Here is a 22,816-nt window from a genome sequence, read left to right on the forward strand (position 1 = left end):
CAAGCTGGTTAAAGAAACTCCACTCTGCAATTTTAAACTAAGCCTTCAGCACCATCCCTTAGGAATTTAAATCTTTACCACCATTCCTTACTTTGTCTCCTCAGTGCCTTCCCCCATCAAACCCTGTGAAAAGCACTTTAAGAAAAGGCAGGTGTAAGATGTGTAAATACTCAGATCTTTAAGAAAATTCAATAGGAAACAATTTCTTGCAGTTCTCCACTGCCATTTGCTATAATGCAGTGGCCCCAAACATCTGTTCTCAAATTTCAATTTACTTCATCTACCAGGTGTTTCACACTGTTAATAATGGCAACTCACAAATTTACAACAGTCACTAAGGCAGTTACATAAATACAATTATGTCAATCAAGTTCACTGCATCTTTCTCAACCAGACTACACGACATTTTTCTTCTTGTTTTCTTACCCTAATAAAAGGATGAAGACTACATTTCTTCAAAGAGAATCCCTGGACAACATTCTAGTATTGAAGTCAGAGAGGTCACTGAAGTGTGTTTCAGCAATGTCCAGCAGTTAACTCAACCAGGAAATAGATGTGATGTTTTTCACTTCACACATAACAGAACTGGTGCAAAATCCCACTTTAAACTAGATACTTTAAACCTTTTGGTCCAAATACATAAAATAAGCAGTATTTACAGCATTTTACTCCTTTTGTAAATGCAATGCTTTAAAACATGTTATAAAGCACCTCAGTAAAAATATTCTACAGATAAAAGTATTGAAGTAGTAGGAAAACCCTAGCCATACCACAGCTCACTAATAGAGTCATAATATGGATTCACCAATACCTCAGTTTACAATTATTACAAAGAATCCATGGAGAAACTTACTGAATTTATGATTTTTATACCACTGTGTAAGGATCAACTAGAACTGCAGACAATACCAAATTTCTTTGTAGTTTTCCCAACCTCAGTCAGTGGTGGTGGACATAAAACAAAAAAACTCCACTGCTCTGATTCTTGAACTTTTTACAATATTAATGTGGAAATGACATTTTAACACTAATGAGTAGTTGTAATTTTTTAATAAAACCACATATATAAATATGGGCAATTCCAGCAGCAGCAGCATTTCTCAGCAGAAGATGATTAACCATCCCAATTAATATCATGTGACATGATTCACAAAAACAAAGCACAGATGTCAACCAGTTATTAAGACTACTCATACTGTATACAACCAAAATTTCCATGTTGAAAGCTGGGGAAAATGATTTCCTCTTCACAGAAGTATAAATGAAAATAAATTGCTCTGAAAATTAAAAAGAGCATCAACAGAAGCGTTTTGTGTTTATATTTTCAAATAGAACTGCTGTGTATTAATTGCTCCGAATTACAGTGTAGATTTCTTCAGGTTAAGAATATTGACTCCCACTGAAAGTATTAGTTAGATAAAAGAAATTAAGCTTTTGCTTCTGGATTACCAACACAGCCATATCCAAAGCCCTGGAGGTGATCCACAGCCCACTTTTCTCATATAAAGAAATGTCTTGGAGGTCTACAAGCAATCTAGTTTCCATGGCTGAGGACTAAGATGATGATGTGATCAAAGATTTAGGTCCATAAATCTAACAGTATAGCGTTCTTAGTTTGATTTAGGGTAAATCTTTTCATAGAAAAAGTTTTGAGCCAGAATATACAATTCTCCATCTTTTTCTCGAACTGCATGTGCTCTGACAAACTGAAATTGCTCCAGTGCAAATTCATAGAACTCATTCTCCATTTTCCAGATTTCAGACTGTTGTAGCTTGGCAATAGTTTCTTTAGTGGGAAGTTTTTTCTCAGTTGTTTTCCTAAGATGAGACTTCTTTCCTAAATGCAAAATGAAAGCAATAACTTCACTTTAAAGTTCACATGCTTAAAAAAATGTTTACAGTCCTTTTATTTACAGAGTTTTATACTCTCAGTGTGTTGATAAACTGCATCAGAAGTGACAGGTTTTAATCCAGAATGTATCAACATAACATGCAGGGTTGGAAAACTGCAGTCTCTCTCACTAAACGTTAATGAATTTTACATCCGTTCTTTCAATTTTTCCTCCTTGCTCTAATAAACCCAAGGCATAAACATTCATTTAAGGAACAAGATTACTCCACATAATATACCTGGAGCGAGATTGGTCTTTCAAAATTAATTATTTAGATCTTAATCTGGTATCAAATGTTAAGAATTTTAGAAACTGCAGAACAAGAACTTCTTTCATACAGTCACAGAAACATTTAGGTTGGAAAAGAAGTTTAAGGTCATAGAGTTCAGCCACAAACCTAACACTGCCAAGTCCCACTAAACCATGTCCCTGAGTGCCACATCTACACATCTTCTAAACACCTCCAGGGATGTTTATATTCAATTCAGACTACAAAAAAAAAAAAAAAAAGAAACAAAACAACCACTGCACTGGTGTAAGCCCTCTTTAGCTTTCCATGAAGGAGAAAAAAAATCCTGTTTTCATGTGATTTCAGCTGTCTATTTCTAATCAAAATATATAACCCCTACTAATGGCATTTAAAGCATTATTCTCCCATCTAAATAGGATACTATAGTCTTATCATAAATGATACATAAGCCACATCCCTGTTGCACAGAGTTCCTGAGACAAAGATGACTAATGATGACAAGATTTTCCCTAAAAAAGTGCTAACTGTTGTTTTGTAATAAACTTGTAAATACTACACATCTAGGCTCTATACATCAGACCCTTTTTCCCTCTATTTGTAGACAGAAGCTCTAAGAGGGACCTTTTCTTCATCAGAAGTTGCATGGTCAGCCCCTAGAAACTCAGCTACTGGCTATATTATGTCTTATTAGGAGCCCTGGAAGATAAACATGTACTTGGGTCTGCATCCCTCAGGCCTTACTGCTCAGCCATCCAGGCTGCACTGAGCACAGTTAATTTCAGCAGGGCTTCTGAGGAAATGGAAATCTGCCACATCAGCCACTTTACAAAACTGAAGCCACTGCAAGACCTTAAAAAATGTTCTGTTAAATTTTTTTACATGCAGTGTTCCTACACAACTGTCTTTACCCCAAACTTAAATATTTACCATTTGCGTAAGGCAGGAAGATACTTGGGTTACCCTAAAAACAAATTACTGAGAATCTTTTAAAAGGAGTTTATGTCATTTGTAGGAGCATGAGCCAGCTGAGAGACAAAAGACTGGCACAGACTCAAAACTATTCATCGAACTTTAAAGAATTCACAATAAAAAGGCAATAAGAGGATGAAAAATCCACGGAATCCATGGATATCAACTATATAAATACCTGTCCGGTACAGTTCTGTGGCACCCCTGAAGAACCGGGGCAAAGCTGCCTCCAATAACATGATAAAGTCTTCAAGCTCTTCAGTAACTCCCACTAGGAAGTATTCATTAATCAGATTGTATTTGGCTTGTTCCAAAGCCCATCTGCTTCCCACATTCCTAAAATGACAGAGAACAATTACAGCAAGTTCTGATGGCAGCCAACAATCCTTGGTCCCTAGATAGAGATTACTTCACAACAGGACATTTGTATAGGAAAGGCAAGACTCATTCCAAGTTATAACCATTCCTAACTTCATTTCCCTTTCCAGTTTCTCTCGTCTGTGTTTTTATCTAAAAATGTGACTCTACTTAAAGAGGAGTCTCCACAAAAATACCCAATGTATGTATATGGTTAATGTCTCTATTAAGGCAATTTTTGGAGGATTTACATTTTCTCAGTGTTAATACTTGGACTCCACTTTCACATTAGAAATAAGAAGTATGATAAGAACACACTTTCCCTTTTGCATCTTCTTCCTTTCTCTCCTTCTCTACCTGGCCACAGTGTAGATAGGTCTGACCAACAGGCACTGAAAGGGGAGCTCCCAAGTGGCCATTTACTTTGCTTATGTTTGAAAGAACAGTACCTTTGATGAATAACTGCCCTTGATATCACTCAGAATATTTCCATTAATCTATGTTATTTTTGTTTTGGTTGCTAAAGAGTTTTTTTAAGTATGTGCCATTGTTATAAAACATGCTGCATTGACAGATGGACACTATTTGCTTTTGTTTCAATTTCTACTAAGTAGCATGGACTGCTGGATGCCTGATAAACGTTTAAGAAGATAAATTTATTCTGATCTCAATTATTTTATTCTCCCCAGAAACTTCAGGAGCTTGGACTAAAATATCTCCATTTGGAAAGAAAGATACTGTAGTCCGATATTAAAAAAATGTCAAGACTCCAAATCTGCAAAAATAATTTTTAAAATTGAAAACATATGTTTTCCCTCATAGCACTGCTGATATGGTATTCCAACATATTGCTTGTTTAAAAAACTGCAACACTGTTTCAGTAATTGCATCTTCAAAAGAAAACGCATTACTAAAGTACCCGCTGCTTCACTCTGTCCAGTCCCTCACACTTTCCCCAACTGTGTTACATATTCAAATTCATTAAAGTTTATATTTCAGCAATGATGTACTTGACTAACAAGCTACATCTATCTCCCTACCAGCATTCAGAGCTGTGGCCACAGAAGAATGGAATTTGAAGCCAAAGTTTCTCTGGAGCACAGTCGGAACCTCCAGCTGCCACACATTCATCAAAGGTCTGGAACAAAGACAAAATTGAGCTGAGCTTTAAAATCTCATATACATATCAAACATCTCAAACTGGCTAGTTGCTAAATGTAGTGGGGACAGAAAAACACAAGATATGAAAGAAAAAAAAAGTAGCCTTGCTTTCACAGTATTATTAGGATGACCTGTTTGTCTAAATTAAAATAGTATTTGGACAGTCTTTTATGGTTACAACTAATGAACAGTTGATCTTACCTGATACACATTGATACCCCTTGGATATAACCTTAGCAAAGGCTATTTGACAAAACTAGCACAGATAGTCAATAAGTGTTGGGTATAATTGTTTTCCCTTATAAAAGAAGTCACTAAAGATACAGCATGAAATGCCATCAGGAATTGTGTGATACTGGAACAGCTGGATCTTTACAACATAGAACACTGTGCATTTTGTGTTTTAAATACTGTTCTATTATATTTTAAATATTATGACAAATAACTATCATTTCAGAGGCTAATTTGGTTTTGGCAATGAGAAGAACTAAAAGGAAGGTGTTCACTGCATAACAGAATATTCCATACAATATTGCTCTCTACATGGATACACAGCTGTAGCAATACAGAGTTTCAACTGCAGGAGCATGGTTACAATAAGAACTCTATCTGCATTGGAAACAATTTGTAAATTGTTATTGTGTCACCATAAAGTAAGTACTTATAATATTTCTAATCAAGATATAAGGCTTGTATCAAGGATAGATTAAAAAAATATTTAATAATAAGAGATCATATAGACAACTTTTTAGACTGTTTCTACTGTATAATTACAAGTTTCTGTCCAAAACAGCCATGTAGAAATATGTTTGCATAATTATTTGGGGTTAAGTAAAAGGACAACATCATTTGCTTCTATTTTGTGGTGAAGTTTCTGAGATGATCTGATAAATTTACTGATACTATGTCAAAGCGGGGAATAAATTGTGGTGCCTGGGTTCACAATGAACTTTGAGTTTAGAATACCTTGTACATGTCACACATCACAGATAAAAATGCAACTTAACTAGGAAAACAAGACACTGGTATGCTTTTCCTAGCATAATTCTCTAGATAAATTCTGCACTGATCCATCATGAGTACTGGGTAACTCCAACATTACCTTAGAACTACGCTGTTAAATGCACCTCCAAATTAATGAAATGCAGTAGCTGAAGATGGCGCTAAACCCTAAATTAACACAGGAGCAGTTGGTTACCAACTGAAAAGAAAAGAGAAACGGTCTGCTCCTAATATTTAAAAAGCACTATTTGGAAGGGGGGCAGCACACAAAATGATTGGTCACATTTATTAGTTGTTATGGTGTTTATAGACTAAGCTCTATTTAGTATGATTTTTGCTTATTTTTTCAATGTCTCTTGGTATTCACACAGTGCAACACTAAACTGTCAACATTACAGAAAAATTGCATCAGCTTAAGAAAATATCATCACTGAAATTGTAAAAACTATTTGGTCCCATAAAGTACAAAATCTCACTACATTTTACAAAGGATTCCACACTGTTCTAACTATAGGTTGACAAACTATACTCATATAATTAATACCCTACTTTTCTTCCTGATTTAAAAACCCAAAGCAACATGCCCCAACAAATGTCTTACTAAAAACCTTGACAGTGGATGTACAGATTCTTTCTGAAGTAAACATATTTTGGAGCCTACATGATGTTGCCATTCTAAAACTGTATTAGTAGTCAATGTTTGAATGTGCTAACCTGATCCTACAGCCACTTAAGAGGAAGTATAGAAAAGTATGTATCACACTCCATAGTTTTCAGAAAGACTCTTTATAGAATTCCATTGCAATGTTTATGTTTTTAAAAAATAAAATAAATTGGGTTGCTAATTCTAAGAAAATAAACAACAAAGCCAAAGCATCAGCAGTTCTACAGCTTTTGTTGAAAAAATGTGTCTCAGTCTTCAATGAGAAGGGATGTAGCCTTCTTACATAGGAGGATAAGCTTAACTTGATACTTACAACTCTGGATACCTAAAACATTTTTTAATTTTATTTAATTTTTTTAACAAATTGCAAGATTAAGTGAATTTATAAGGGTACAAAGAACATACTCAGTGTCACGCTCTGCTCCATTATAGACGTGAAGAGGAGAACATAACTTCCAAATCCACCATTATCACCAAGGCTGATACAAGAACGATTCAGCTTTTATCAGGACATATTTTAAATTGTTTTCACACTAACTTTAGTAAGTACAACATGTATAATAAAGTGTACTTTACCTTTTTATCCCCCTGTTTTCGCCTCCGCAGCCCTGGTCTGTAATCATCTCCAAAGCGCAGAAAGTAATAATAAGAAACTAGTCGTTCTATAGGATCTCTTATGACATTTATGTAAATTGGTTTCTTTTTAACACCAAATCTAAAGTAAAAGAGGAAAAAAAAATCTTTCAAAGGACAAAATCAAAGCTTCTCATCTAATACTTAAAAGCCTGCCTCTATTGACACAACTGAAATCTCTACACAAAACAAATGATACTGAGAGGAAGTTTAGTGATCACTTCTTTTCATACTCATATCCAGTGCATTACATGGATGTGAAAGTCAGTTCAATTTCAGTTTGCCTAAGATTATGATTTTAGAAGTTTTTTCTTATTAAAGAAACAAACAAAACTTACATATTTTCACACAAATAGATACTAAAAATGTTTACACAACCATCCTGCCTCTAGAAATGCCTCATTAGTTTAGCAGCCCCATATGTGTTTATAACAAGTATGAGGAAGTTTGATACTGAGTTCCTGCCCTTCTGAATTGGGCTTTGCAATGATGCAAGTGGTTTTCCTGGCAGCTCTCCAGTTGTCAGAAACATTAACAGCAGGAAGACAGAGCTCAGAGCCCATCAACCTGGGTTGAAGGTATATGGCTATGCTTATTAAATATAAGCATACAGACAGTATCTGTAACCATATTAATTTCTCTATCTAAAAATATTAAATTTATCCTTAGACATTTACCCTAAGCAAATTTTTATCTACTGTAGTACAAACAGGAAGCCTGATGAAATCAGGTGGTAAGCTCATAGGACACATGACAAAGATTTAAAACACCAAAACTGTTTTGTGCAAATGCTACCTTTCAATGATCTATATTCAGGTCAGTTTTACTTTTTCTTCCATTTGAGACATCATTGTGGCAAATAATTATGGTATCCAAACATTAAAGAGTTTATATCACAATGGAAATTGCAGGTGTGTCAAGTACCCTGAAATAAAGCTAGAAGTTGGAAAAAAAGTTCTGTTCCCATGCAAACTGGAAAAGTGTTCTGCATTGATAGAGGGCCATTCAAGCCTCCTAGCTTAGCTAAAACAGAGAGCACTCATAGTTTCAAGATGCAGTACCACTATTGTCAGAGGGGTACTCTGTAAACTTTACTACCAGATACTGCGCATATGAGGAATCTTAAGTTTAAAAGCTGAAGAACAGAAACAGAATAAGCAGCAGAAAGAAGAAAGTTAGAAAAAAACCCAAATAACAGGCATTACTTTGGCAAAAGACCAGCACTAGAGACAGAGAAATTGCTAAAGGCTACAGAAAGAGCAATTGATTCTCCAATGTTGCCAGCAGAGTACCAATGAGTCAGACTGGAGCTTTCAAAGGCGGCATTGCTGACATCTGTCTGCATGCCAGCTCCTGCTTCCCAAAGTCTGCAAAACAGAGTGTGTGAACATTTCAACCATTTTGATGCAAAGTCCAGACTTTGAACTGCACCCTCTTTGAGGTCCACTGAAGTGCACGAGAATGCCCGTGTGTCTCCTTCCACAGACTACTGCAAATGCTGAGAAAGCTGTAACAGACCATTTGATGTAGCAGCAGCCTCAACCAATAAATAATATGTATCCATGGGTTAAATAAAGATGTTGAAGTCCTTAGAAATGCTTGTGCTGGACTGGACATTCATATGGATTTGCAGATGAGCTTGCAGAACTAGCTACAGTTACAGTAACGTAAGCCACTTACTACTGCAACTTTATTAATAATGATAACGAATTGGCAATTGCATTTTCAAAGAACCTTTTTTCCAACTACTTACCAGAGAAAATAGGAATAAGAGTGGATGAGAAATTAAAAAAAAAAGGGGGGGAATTTAAACTTTTGTTACTGTAATTTCTACGTGGATGGATTATGTTAATCTGTCCTCAACACTTCAAGTCATCCACGGAACCCAGTACTTTAAGATTCAGCATAATTTAAGAGGTACTTCTGATATTTGACAGAGGACCTAAGTCTGATGTTCATGTATAAGGAGACATTGACTTTTCTGAAATATTTTACACTTCTTAACTACAAGAATGTTCATTACAAGAACATACCTCACAGCCTTAAAGGTGTGGGCCTTGCCAAGCACAACCAGCGTATTCAAGATATTATTTTAATAATGAAAACCCAAAGTATGAGAAAGCAAGCTGTTGTGGGAAAAAAATAAATCACTTAGGTGAAAGGATAACAAACAACAAAGACAAGGATAACACAGTCCTGAAGGGAAGATGCAGATGAAAGAAATCTCTGAAATTGCTTAGATGCTTTCTAGATGTAAAATAATTATTTTAGTTTTAGAAATTCCAGTATCTGAAAATGTTTTCAGCTTTATGAAGTAAGTAACGAATAAAATAACATTCAGCTTTGCTGCTCCAGAAAGCTATTACTCAGTTCAAGCATTTATTAATGTTGAAGCATTTTAACTTTAAAAAGGCAGAAAGGAAACTAATGAAATTCGATATATTTTATTTGATTGATTGACCTGCAAGTAAGACTTTTTGCCTGTTACTTTTTGTAAACTCCAAGCTTTTACTTGGTGCCATTGGTCATTTTCAGCTACTACTGTAGCTTTTAGCATTTTCTATTCTATAATACACTGTATAGGGAATCTATGAAGGTCTCACTCCCCCATCTCATTCTTTGTAATAAAGAGCTCAAATTAAAAATCAGTGTACATGACAGAATGAATAATTCAAACGAATGACTAAACAAAAGGAATTACTACATACAAAAAAAGAATTTCATTAAATAATTAATATGCACAGAAACATAACACTGAGGACTGACTGTCGGCAAGAGGTAAAAGTAGTGGGTTACTATCGTTTGTGCAGTTGAATATAATGAGATCTGAAAATTCCACTTTCAATTTTAAACCATTTTCCACATGCTCCAAATTCAAGACGAAGCACTGCCTAGTAAGCATCTTAAGCAAAACTGACTTGTCAGTTCAAGGGGAGGTTTCATAAGACTGAGCTACGAAGGATCACTGCTTTAGATCCAGAAGCAAAAATAAGACAAGAAAAGAAACATATGAAAGTGGGAATACAGATACGATCCTGAACCTTTGAAGTCAGTGGGAGGATTTTTACCTCATTTTATTTTAAATTAATTTTAGAAGTAGCAGGATTTAACTCCACAAGAATTATTTCAGTGCTTTTTTACAGGAAATCAATTATTATAAGCCAGAAAACTACTTTAAAGTATAACTTTTCAGATTCCGATAAAGTGTAAAGGGATACTACGTTAGAGAAGAACTACATAACTTAAGAGGTAGGTGGTATTACCCTTTATTTACCCATAATTACCTATTATGAAACATTTTTGAGAATAGATATGTTAAACTTCCCCAGATGGGAAGACAATCCCAAGACAGAACTGCCAGCTTTCAGAGAAAAGCCATGATTTTCAGCACAACAAGCTTGCAATACAGACACGGAATACTAATCCCAGTATATAAATATTTCTTAAATGAGATTTGGCTACATTTTGTCATGCAAGAAGACAAGAGCAAACGGTGAAAATCAACCCCGAATATCGCCCATCATGGGAATGTCAGTGTGTGGATTTTTACCAAACTGCAGTTCCCAGGCTTTCACCACTAGAGGGCACTGAGAGCCCGGTCGGAGCCTACTCTGCTCCACGGAAACCTCCCAGGGAACGTACTTGGCAAAGTCCAGGTAAGATATATGGCCATGGTAAAATCCTGGCTTCATTTCCTTCCAGGAAGTCACGTTCTTCACAAATCGGACCTGTAAAAGTAGACAGCAGAAAGTGTTTCTGCACTGCTGGAACACATTACGCTTTCCCATACATGGTGTTTCCTGGTTTCTAAGTAAAATCTTATAATGCATTAGAAAGAAAAAGTCTATTTTGAATATTACCAAAAAAAAAAAGTGCCAGCTGATTTTAGATCATCACAATTTAATGATCAGAAACTAAACAAATGCAGAATAGAGCAATCAGAAGGGCAATTGAAGGAAAGGTATCACAAAAACATCCGCAAGACAAACATTTATATTTTTGTCAGTACGTTTTATTTGTAATTTGAAAGGAATGCGGAATTCCTTCAGCAGAAATGCACATACATCTTTGATAGAATTGTCTGATCCGTATTTAATCCTTCAAATAAAAGTGTACCAGATTTACAAAAGCATGTCTTTAGACTTATTTCACTGGGACATAAGAAAAATCTGATGGTTCATTTGCTCCCCAACCCCACAGTGCAACGCACAAGCAATCCAGACATTTTATAAATGCATGCGGTGTAAATAAGGTCTATAGTTTACTATTTTGAATAGACACCTTAAACCTAACATTCCAGTGAAACTTTCATGTTAAATCATGAAGTAGCCTTTGCACAAGGGCTGATAAAGCAGTTTTTGGCAAACTTCACAAAAATAGGAATAGCTTTACATTTCAAAGAACAAAGTAAGATACAAGCCCCAAAACAGAGAGTGTGATCAAATTAAGTGGGACATGCAAATCCTGATAGAGCTTGGCTTTATTAGATGAACAGAATATTTTAACATCAAAGCATTTAACTGAAAGTTGTTTCAAAACTAGTGAATTGGATAATAAAGAAAGGATGATAAATTTGTACTGCCTGAGCTGTCTGACAATGATATGCAATTTCTGAGGCTAAGAATTAGAAGATAGTGTTCCCTGCACATCTACAATATCTTTTCTGTTATACAGTGAAATAGATAACCATGGAGATACTGAGGTGAGACAAGAGTCAAAAAAGGAAAGGCTGAGAGCTCAAGACAACACACTAACATTCTGTAAGGTCAAATGGATTGAGAATGTCCTGAAGCACGATATTTATTATTTATTATAACCTACCAATTGAGGATTTTAAGAGGCGAGACTAGCCTGCTGCTGTTTCTTCAAAGGTGCAAAACTCACAGTATAGGATTTAAGAGGTCAATAACCTGTACTTATTTCCTCAAACACTGGCTCTTAGACTCTCAGGTAAAAGAAATGTATGTTACTTTTTAATAACAGGCAACATTAACCTTTCCAGTGTTCAAATTTCACAGTCTGCAGCATTGCAAAATTTAAACCATGTATTGCACACGAAAATTGTGGCAAATCTACCTAAAAAGTACTGCACAATGTAATACAGTGGTGTTTCATAAACTGCACTGGCTTTCTGTCTGGTTTTGTGCACAGCACAAACTGATAATATGGGACTTTGAATCCAGTTGAACCAACATTACTGCTACTGAAACAAACCACACTTTCACTGACTGTACCTTTCAGAGATTAATGACAAGATAGTTTCAGTGGAGAGCCTCAGATATGAATATCTGTTTACCTGGGAAAGAAGTTTCCTAAATGTGTCATCCTCCCTTCCTTCACCCACAAAGCCCAAAATGTCATGGTTGGTCAATACAACTCCACAAGCAAACCTATGGTGTCCAGTGCAGTGTGCATGTTAAAGCACACTTTTCAGTTACGTTTCCATGAACAAACTTTCTGAAATTTAACACCATCCAGATTTCAGTTTCTAATGGACTACAACTAGACACAAAGAAATGCTAAGTACAAAATTCCAAGGTTTTTGTCTTAGATCCCCATGCCATCATCTGACATCTGTTCCAGAAACAGTTAAAAAATCCTTTATTGTCTTTGTCTTACAATGTTGTTGTCTACTAAGGAAATAAATTTTACGAATACAGGATGGATGGTCTAGCCTCTAACACCAGTTAAGAGAAGGCTAGGAAGGTTTTATATGACAGCTGTGACATTTACATCCGCCTTAAGATGGACCAGCAACACACTGAGCCCCTGAGAACTAAAGCTTTTAACACCTATAACTAGCCTGCAGGCAAGAGATTTTTTTTCCTCCCACAGTTTGCAGCATTCCAAAAATCAGAATTGTTCCAGGTCACAGAGAGCCTAATGAGCCTGGATTCACACATTTTAGGTCAGAGACGAATATTGCTCACTGCTTCATACTGTTAAATATGATCAATTTTACCTTTTCAGGGCTTAGCAGATACTGGAGCTTTCAAGTGACAGAGCAAGCTTCTCCATCTGAACCCAACTGAATAAAATTTGAGGTGACTTTAAAAGTTCAGATAGACATGAATGGATTTCCTGTGAAGTTGTTTCATGGTGCTTTTATATAATCAGCTATAAAGTTGCTTCACAGCCTTTACTAAGGGGGAAATCAGTTGAGCTTCACTGAATTAAAAAGCCAGATCAAATGCACTCTGTGGGTATGAGATGTCCAGAAAGGTAAGTTAAATACATTCAGTTTCTAGAACGGTAAGAATTTAAAACAAGTCCCAGAGAGCCAAAGGATAAAAAAAACAACCAGCATACTTGGTCTGAGAAAAATCTGTGTGAGCACTAAAGTGACATTATAAGCTCTTACCTCTGTCCACTAACTGCAGCTATCATTCCCTCTTCTCTACAGTTGACCACACACACATCCCTTTTACCATGCCCAAAAGGTGGTCTGTCATTTCCCTGTGGCCTGGTATCATATGGGCTTTTTGGATACCAAAAAAGCCCCAGATTTTCACATTATATCCTAGTTTGCTTTGTCAATTGCTAAATAACTGACTTAAAATTACAAAGGACTGGGGGAATGAATATCATAAGCCCAGACTGGTGAAAACATATGAGGATTTTCCATTTGAACTACAAGAAAAAGGGCTCTCAAGTAAGACTGAAAACCAACACAGTGTTCCCATTAAAGGAAATTTCAGATTCAGATTTCAAGATCAAGCATTAGGGGATGACTGAATGAGAATCCCTCTGCAGCAAGGCAGTGATATCTTAGTTATCCTCAATTGTCACATCAACTAATAATTTAGAGTTAGCTCTAAATCAGAGGGTCAGGAATGCTGGAAACAGGCTAGCAGCATACCTTTGGCTGCATGCCATGAGCAACCACAAGCAAGCTCAAGTCAAGGGCAGTTGAGAATCAGTTCTGTGAGATGGTGTAAAGATTCAGCTCACCAGTTCAGCCACAGTACAGCCAGGATACCCGCCTGGCACGTACAGCTCTTTCTCAGAAGGAAAAATACAACTGGCACACGTGCAGCACTCATACTCACTAGACTACTCAACTCCCAAGAGAAAAATTCTTAAATGCTCAGGAGCACATGACAGTACTTCCACCTAACAGAGTTGCTGCAATCTTCAACTTGTTCCACTTCTGACAGCCATTGAAACCTTCATTAACAGAGGAAAGAAGTACCCCTTAAGTCAGTATGAGTGCACTGTCCTCTGAGAGGCCACTGTTTTAGAATACACTTGGAAGCAAGATCATACATTTTCAGGTTGCTCTTCTGAGAAAAATGGAGAGAGAAACTGTGGTAGAAAAAAAGAACAAGAAACAGAAAACAGCAAGCTGAGGGAGTGAAACACTGGGTAATTGTACCATTCGCAACAGCACGGAGAATGTTCTTATACCCACCTTTCTAATAATATATCAATAATACATGCTGCAATGCAGAACAGTTATTTCATTTTAAATGTTTTGGGTGGCAATTTCACCATGTAACAAAAATAATACCGTTTGTGTGGCTGGTATTCCATCCTGATAGCCATAACACAGGCATACTTCTATGGACAGAAAGTATCGGTGCTAAAACAAGCAAGCAACAAGTAAAATCCAACCAAACTACTCTGATTTAATGAAGAAAGCAAGTGCTTCTACTACAGACCACACAGGTGAGAAATGAAACACGGGCAACATGACACTCAGCTTGCTGCAGAGAAAAGGCCCAACCTGGGGAAAGAGGGGTAGTTCCCAGGATCCTGCTGCCAGAGATGCTGCAAAAGAAAGGAGGGCTGCTGGGGCAAGTTCCATCTGAAACTAAAATGGGTTTTAGGACTCTTACCAGATTATCTTAAATCAGATACAGATTATATTTGGAGTGGATTCTCTGGCAGAGACCTTAAAATCTGTTACAGAATTACAGTAGTTTGGGAAAACTACAGCAGAAGTACTGCATAAAGGAAGGCTCACTATTCTACAAATTTCTGCCGGTCCCAAGGCAATCTTCACCTTGCTTACGGATATTTGCTTTAACAAATAGTATCACTAATAGAACAATTTTGTCTCTGTGATGTGTTCATGTATTTTACTACTGGTGCATATAGACCTAGTGCACTCAAACAAGCTATACTGATGAAGGCAGTACGTGAATATGTCATGCAAATCCAAGCCTACACAGAGTAAACCTCATCTGCTAACACTCAGCATGCCTGCCATCTCCAGAATTATGCACTATGACTTAAAATGGCAAGTTGCTATCTCAATATATTAAAGATGAATAATTATTTCTTCGTCTTTGAACAACTATGCAATATATGAAGTTTTTCATTGTCAGCATCTCCCAGTTAATGGCCATTGAAGAAGAGTAGTATCAACTGTATAATTAAACTACTTAATTTACTACCTTGGACAATAGCATAGTGTGAAATGAAGGTAGGACTGACAGTATTATATACATGCCCAGCACTGGTGGATTGTCATTTTTCAATTGCTAATTATTAGAGGGAAGATGAAGAGGAGAGTTTCTCTTAGAAAAAACTAAGCCAGTGAAAAACAAACTTTATTTCGATTAAGTCCAAACAGAAGTAGAAAATTAAGGTAAGGTAGCCTATGTTTAACTTACACCATCAACGACTGGCTCTCCTATCCTTCAGGACAGACCACTACACTTCAAAGAGACACCTTGACAGAAGCAGAATTTGTGGTGGGAAGTACAGCACTATGACTGACCTGAGTATGATTTTTAAAAAAAAACAGATATAGGCTTATTAAATCATTTGAAAAAATCACTCTGCTCTTAGTACAGAGGTCTTTTGTACTTGTTCTATGCAGTGGACAGGACTATAGGGATGGCTACCAGATTTACTTTTGGTAATCTCTGCAATCATGTATAACAATATCATCTTCATATTTAAGAAACGATTTCACAACCGCAAATACTCAACAATAACACACCCCCTTTATCACAAAACAGATTCCAGTCCCACCCAAGTACACTATGTCCCTTGCACTGATATTCCTACCCCAATCTTTCTCCTACATACAGAACTGGAAGTGAAGGGTTGTTAGCATCTGCTTCCCCTTGCCCCAGTCCAGGAGCTGTGCTGAGCCGCTTCTACCTGTAGACATCCACCTAAAGGAGCTGGAAGGCTCAGTGCTGACATGCTGCAATGCAGAACAGCTCCTGCCTCTGCTGAATATCAGCTTAAGATAATCAGCATACAACTGGCAGTACAGACCCGAGAGTTTGGAAACATTTGTTTTACAGACAGGGATGATGACACAGCGACGTTTCAGATCTCTGACCTGGGTTCCCTGCAAGCACACTCATGACAACAAAAAAAATATTAAAAAAAATAAATCAAAAAACCTACTTCCTCACCCCACCCCAAGAAAAACAGGGCTTTGATCCTTCATCTTTTTTTAATATTCATCATCTGATGCAGTAGTAGTCATGATCCTTTCTAGCCTGGGACTAAAGTGATTTTAGTGAAAGCTTTAAGTGGATGCAAAGTGACCCATCCCTTAGAGTGCAAGTTACTTACAACCACTTTTTTCTACCTGTTTTTTAACACCTGGGAGACCTGACCAGATCCAGTACTAAAGACACAAGTATAGCCCTGACAGCATGGCACAATGCCTGCACTACTCAGAGAGGAAATCACCTAAGACTGCATTCACTGCAGATGGAGATGACAGGCGAGTACTATTACACAGCCAAAACAGTTATAACAACAAAGGTCATTTCTGCCCCAGGTGTGTCCCTTTTTAGCTTTGTTTTTATCCAATAAATAGATACTTACCACCTCCAGTAGCCCTGAGAAAACCTAAACCTACTATTATGAAATAATATTAATTCTTTACAAAGAAAACACGAACACATTAGAATTCATTTATATGGGAAAACATGACATAAAAGCCAATTACAACACATCATCTAAGTCTGCAATAGCAAAGTTTTTTTTTGTGCTTTCCCATTTCATAAAGACATCTCGAATATAGCAGCTTACCTGATCTTGCAGAGACATAACAGGATTATTTTTGGTTGTATTAATATGTAGAACATGATATTTGTTCTTTGCACAAAGATCATAGGCAATATTTGTGAAGGATGTGCTGGCAGTCTTGGGTACTCTGTTGTAAATAATCACCACATCATCTTCTTCATCCAGTGTCACATCCTGTCGGGGACCATCTACCGTATGACGTTGTTCTATTTCTCTGACTTCATGCCTTGCAATAGCTCTTTCTGTTAAGGATGAAAAATACAAAATTTCAATGTAAATATCACCAATTCTGAAGTCCAAACCTCAGAACAAAAATAATCTGGTGAAAAGCAGTAACTCCTCAGCAATGAAGGTAACACTTGCTGTCATGTATTTCTGACACATCTGAAGCAAAACTTAATCTATAAAAATCTATGAAAGACAAAAGGGGAGTTAGTCCAACACAAAGACTAGAAAGCAATCTGCTTAGGGAACACATACCATATTCTATGACTCACACTGACGTTACAGAAAGCCATCGTCTCTAAAGAAAAACATCTATAATGCACTATCAAAATGGCAACATCCCCAAAATATCCCAAATCATTTCTATAATAAACCTATTTAAAAATTATAATAGAAGGAATAACTCAAGCAATTTGAAGAATATGAATTTTCTGGAAGTAGTAGAAATACTAACACCAGAGATTTAGTCCTTAACTGCACTGTCTTTCAGATGAAACTTTTGTTTTGTTATTTCAATTGATACTCTTTACAAAATGTAAAGCATTACAGTAAATGGGGTTGACTAAAATAAAAGCAAGAGGTGCTTATAAAACAGTTAACATTAAGGTGAAGAGTGATCTCTGAGTACTGAAAGACTTAAATGCATCAAAAAGAAAGAAACATGGAAAAGCAAGCTATGAACAAGACATTTTGGCAAGGTGAGTACTTTGCAAATAAACCATCTTTACTTTTATACAAAGGGCAATACTCTGAGTAATTGAACACTGCTTCAAGTGCTAAAAGCTTATTTGGAAAATAAAATTCACAGTATTACAACTTTTTTTTTTTATGCTGCTGAATATCAAATATCTTGTGCTGATTCAGACAGAGCTTTGTTCTGTTCTAGCTAAGTATATACTACAATACGATTTGCAATACAGATGTCAAAGCATCTTTTCTCATTCATTTATGGTGATATTGCCTTTAATAATGTATTCAAAGAAATCTGCATTTGTCAACAGCACAAGCTGAAGTCGATAACACAAGAGTAACCTGTATTTTGTTCTAACGCAGGGTATAGCTCTTTCTGGATGACACACTTTTAACAGCAGCTGCTCTTGGCCTTTACTTCCCTTGCTTCCATAACCCAGCTCCTTCTATTCTTTTTCACCACATCTCTTTAATTATAACATAAAATCACTTTTAGAGCAGAATCATTAAGCTGTGAACACCACTAGCCTGTAATTCCACATAAATTGTCTTCAACCAGAAACTTCCATCTGTCTGAAATGTTTCAAAGCTTAAACTCACTCAGTCTCTCATATGCTCATATCTCACACCCCATAACTAAGTTACATCAGTATAAAAATGTTTGTAGAAAACGCTTATTGAGTATATCTCAATTTTCCACATGACATCTGTTGCTCCCCACTACATCAGTCACAGTTTTTGCTCCTTCCTTCTCATTTACTACCTCTCCCATCACTGCTGGCAAATGTCCTATTTTGGAAAGAAATGAGGCAACAGACTCAGGTTTCATGTATCTGAAGATGGCTACAACAAAATGGGGCTGGCAACTTTCTGCCAGTAACAGATTAGAGGAAGCATTTGGTAGGGGACATAACCATGTGGCTGCCCAAGGCTACATAGATATTGAATACCACCTAGAGAGGCTGAAATGAAACAAATTTAATTGGTAATTTTCACACCAGAGTAGTAGATCTAAGCTAGATTTGAATCATAGCTGCACAGAACCCCAGGGTTGATGAGGCTGGCTGGCACAGAGGGAAGCTTCCCCTTCTACATGGAAGAAGGAAACATTCACAAGAAACAGACATGATTTGCAAGAGGACTGATGAGAAGTCTTCCTCTAATGAGGTATTTTAAACCATGATGATTCAAGAATTAGTGTGATAAGTGCACTTTAAAGACCATGCATAAGATATAAAAGCTGTATGATTGGATGCAATTAGCAGAAAGGCTATTGCATCCTACCTCCTTCAACTTCCCATGGCGAGGGGGGAAAGCAAGAACTCATGCAAGGAACACAACTTTCACAAGCATGAAGTACACAGACAGATCTATGATAAAAGAATAAGGAGCCTTTAAATTTCAAACTAAAATCAAAACTAATCTTTATGACGAAGCACTGAAATTACCTTTCTGAAATAGCTGCAATAGTTAAAGAACAAAAGCTGAGATGAAGTGAATGGCATAAACTGCTGAAGTGCAAGGGAAGCTAAAGTTACTTGAGAAAAGAATGAAATACCTGGAAGTGTCTAACCTGGTCAGCCACCCTGAAGGCCTATTTCATTCTAGTCTATTAATAACAAAATAAAGAAAATTGCAAGTTCTGTACAAATTTTTTTTCCCAGTCACAAATAGTTTGCAGTTTTTCCTGTGAAGTCAGGAAGCTTTTTTGATACTTTCTGAGAAGTCAGTTTAACTCTTAAAATGACAAGTGATTTGATGAATATGGATTTTACTTATTTATTTGCTTATTTATTTATTTATTTGGGGAGAGGGAAGAGGTCCAATTATGGTAACATGCATCTGAGAATAGTCTTTGGCATAATTAGTTAATTAGGAGTTAGAGAACTTGAGGATTTGATAGGCATTTGTTTAACTACTTCATTTGCTCTTCTATAAAATTTAAATAATCTTGGAAGTGAAAGTCCTGTAATGGTTGAAAAATGAACATTGCTTATGTGTCTTCAGAAGTATGATAGAAATGAAATGTATGCTTTAATGATGTTTTACATGTAGAAGACAGGAAGAAAGAAGACACTAAGTATTTATTAAGTATATTTTTTTTACCAAACATCTTCTTAGATGACAGCCCTGCAAACTTAACTTTGATTACAGAACCTGTCTACATAAGGTTGGACTGGTTTCACTGAAATCAATTAAAAAAATAAATCAGGATAAGTGATTTCTTTCCTATCAGAGATCCTGTGGATAAATGCTCTACAATCTCACTGCTTTCATTGCATTCTATTTAAACTTCATTTTGTAAGAAAAACATCTCTGCAAAATTATTACGAGCTAAATGCTTAAACAGGGTTAAGACCCTCCACACTAAATTTGACACTATATAACTACATCCATTGAAACAGATAAGCAGCATTTAAGCAAGTGATATTTTGAGTATGAGACAGATTTTCATACAGGATAATTTTAAGGCATAAAATATCGTCTCACACTTTTTTATTACTGCTGGTTTGAGTTCACTGTAATAAACAATATAATTACTATACAGTTGGAAAAAACTCTGTTCTGTCATCTGCAGTTGTCCTACAAGCAAACATTCATCAACGGCAAGGACAGTTTGCACACAGGCAGTACCACATATGATCAGTGTAATAACAGTTGCTACACTGATTATTTACCAGCAGATGAATTACTTGCAGAAAGTCTTTAGTTGGCTGAAGTAGCTGCTTTGTAAACAGCAGAACAAGTTTTCCCACCTATTTGTCTATACGACCTGCTAAATCTTCCTTTATCCCATCTGTAACTTAGCATCTTCCTATGACCTACTTTTCTTGGGCCATCCTCTTGTAGCAATAAACCAGAAAATGTCATGGCTAGCAATAAAGTGGTTTGCCAGTCAGAAACTACCGGAAAATAACATATAATGGGCAAATTATGTCTTCTCCTTTAACAGAAGCACTAATAGCAACATTCAATCTGTATACCACCACTTCGAGATTGCTGCCCTTTCAAGTCAAAGCAGTTTCTCAAAAAGCTCAAAAGTTACTAAAAACACCTGGAAAGAAATGGACAGGCCAAGTTGGACCACTTAGTCCTATTTTGTTAGGATCTCAACTAGTAAAATCACCTGTGAAAATGCATTGGACCCAAACATACCTACAAAAATATTTGAAAACCTAACTGAATAATGTTTACATAATTACAGAAACAAATCACCCAACTGAACAATATTTAAATAATTATAGAAACAAATGACTGTGATCATAAGATGTTATTAGTCTACATTCCTTGCACATTCAAACAGATGAATGTCTCAGGTAAAACAAGCTTATTAGCATTTACTTCAAATCCAAGTGTTAACTGCATACAAAATACATTCTTCCCAAAGAAAATAGTGTGACATGGATTTTAACAGCTTAAAGATTAACAAAACCAAACATTTCAAATTCCTCACATTTTTCACATAAGCATAAAAATCTCCAGGGATTTCTTAACAAAGAAATCTATCAAAATCAGAAACTCTTCTTTACCCTGTAACTTAGCACTTACCACTCCTGATGAAAGATACATTTTGAGGCTCGCTGGCTGTCAAAGGTAAGTTCACTGAGTAACTGGAAGAATATTTCAGAGCGTACTGCTCTACTTCCCCAAACTACACTCTTTGTCCTCTACATCTGTTTTCCTTCTGTATGTATCTACGGATATTATTTAGGCTCTCTCTTCAACGTGTCTTATGTGCCTGCCATAATTCCTTGTGAAACCTCCCACTCGGATGAGGAAAGACTCAGTTTTTAAATAAGTTTTAGCTCAGCAGCCTTCAAATATTGCCCAACAAAAGAAGATGTGGACTCAAACTTCACTCACACTGACTTGATGTGAAGGAACTGGACAGCTCGTGTTGATAGCACCATCCCTGACCAAATAGTTGCTGTTCATCTACGACACTGGATGCCACTTTAACCTGATAAGCAGGTTTCTTCCAGTTGGGAACAACACTGACTCCAGCTAACTTGGTGTCTCAGCTTTCTTTCCACTGTGCTCCCAGGCCAATTAGGCAAGCAGCTGGTAGCCTGAGGCAGTGAGCAGCTCTCAAGCTGTTTCCCTGCCCAAAAGCTGCATTAAACACATGATTGGCCTAAATACTGAACCCAGGCAGGACTGAAAACCTAGTCACTACTGACTCCATTCTCCTCTGATGAAGAATGAAAACTGAACGGCAGCTTAAAACTGAACCATAATTATGCAGCAAAGTTAATGTTCTGAATCATTTTCAAATGATATACACCCACCATATACACACAGCCTTCATCCGTCACTGAAATGTGGCCTCCTCTGGGAGCTGTTTAGCAGCACGTGACTTACAAACCAGAGTGCTCCTGTATGTGGATATCAATACTTCAGGGATGGAGAGGAAAAGAGAAAGAATCAATGGTGCTATGACAATTTATGGCCATGGAGGATTTGTGTCACTATACTCCATTAAAACTGAAGGAAAAATATAGACTGAATTAATAAAAAGTTAAATTTGTGAAAGGTATCAGTATTAGTCTTAACATTCTAACTCTGATTTCAAAGACCTTTACAAATAATAACTCTATACTGCTCTAGTTTGAAGTCTTACTAACACCAGAACTACCACGGGTTCTTAATCAACTTCACTTAAAGACCAACACATATTTTTGGGCAGATATAAGACAAGGATTTGTAAGAAATGAACCTGCAATTTCAGTTAATTTTTTTCAGGCATCAGTGAAACCTGATGGTAGCAAGAACACTTAGACAGAGGGTAGATGGTCCTATAGCATTCCCAACCCCTCCTCCAAACTACTCCAAATCACTTCACAGCTTCAGAAATTTTGGTTAAAAGATACTATTCAGGGAACCACACTTCTGGAAATCACTGCTAATGCCATATGCAATAGCCATAATTTATTCTGGTTAAAAGAATAACTTGGACATTTTGCTTTCTTC

At 36.5% G+C, this 22,816-nt stretch overlaps 1 protein-coding gene across 1 annotated transcript in view; it reads right to left on the reverse strand.

Moving 5' to 3' along the window:
- Window positions 1-556: 556 nt before the first annotated feature.
- Window positions 557-22,816, reverse strand: part of HS2ST1 (heparan sulfate 2-O-sulfotransferase 1) — a 74,447-nt gene continuing 52,187 nt past the window's right edge. Inside the window, exons 2-7 of the mRNA XM_029959726.1 lie at window positions 16,934-17,172; window positions 10,571-10,656; window positions 6,872-7,010; window positions 4,509-4,606; window positions 3,290-3,447; window positions 557-1,837 (exon numbers count right to left, since the gene is read on the reverse strand). Of these exons, the coding sequence (XP_029815586.1) occupies window positions 1,611-1,837; window positions 3,290-3,447; window positions 4,509-4,606; window positions 6,872-7,010; window positions 10,571-10,656; window positions 16,934-17,172 (947 nt within the window). The 3' untranslated portion in view covers window positions 557-1,610. The remainder of the gene's footprint in view (window positions 1,838-3,289; window positions 3,448-4,508; window positions 4,607-6,871; window positions 7,011-10,570; window positions 10,657-16,933; window positions 17,173-22,816) is intronic.

This window comes from Manacus vitellinus, unplaced genomic scaffold, assembly GCF_001715985.3.
Source record: "Manacus vitellinus isolate BGI_N305 unplaced genomic scaffold, ASM171598v3 scaffold_21_pilon, whole genome shotgun sequence".
NCBI lineage: Eukaryota > Metazoa > Chordata > Aves > Passeriformes > Pipridae > Manacus > Manacus vitellinus.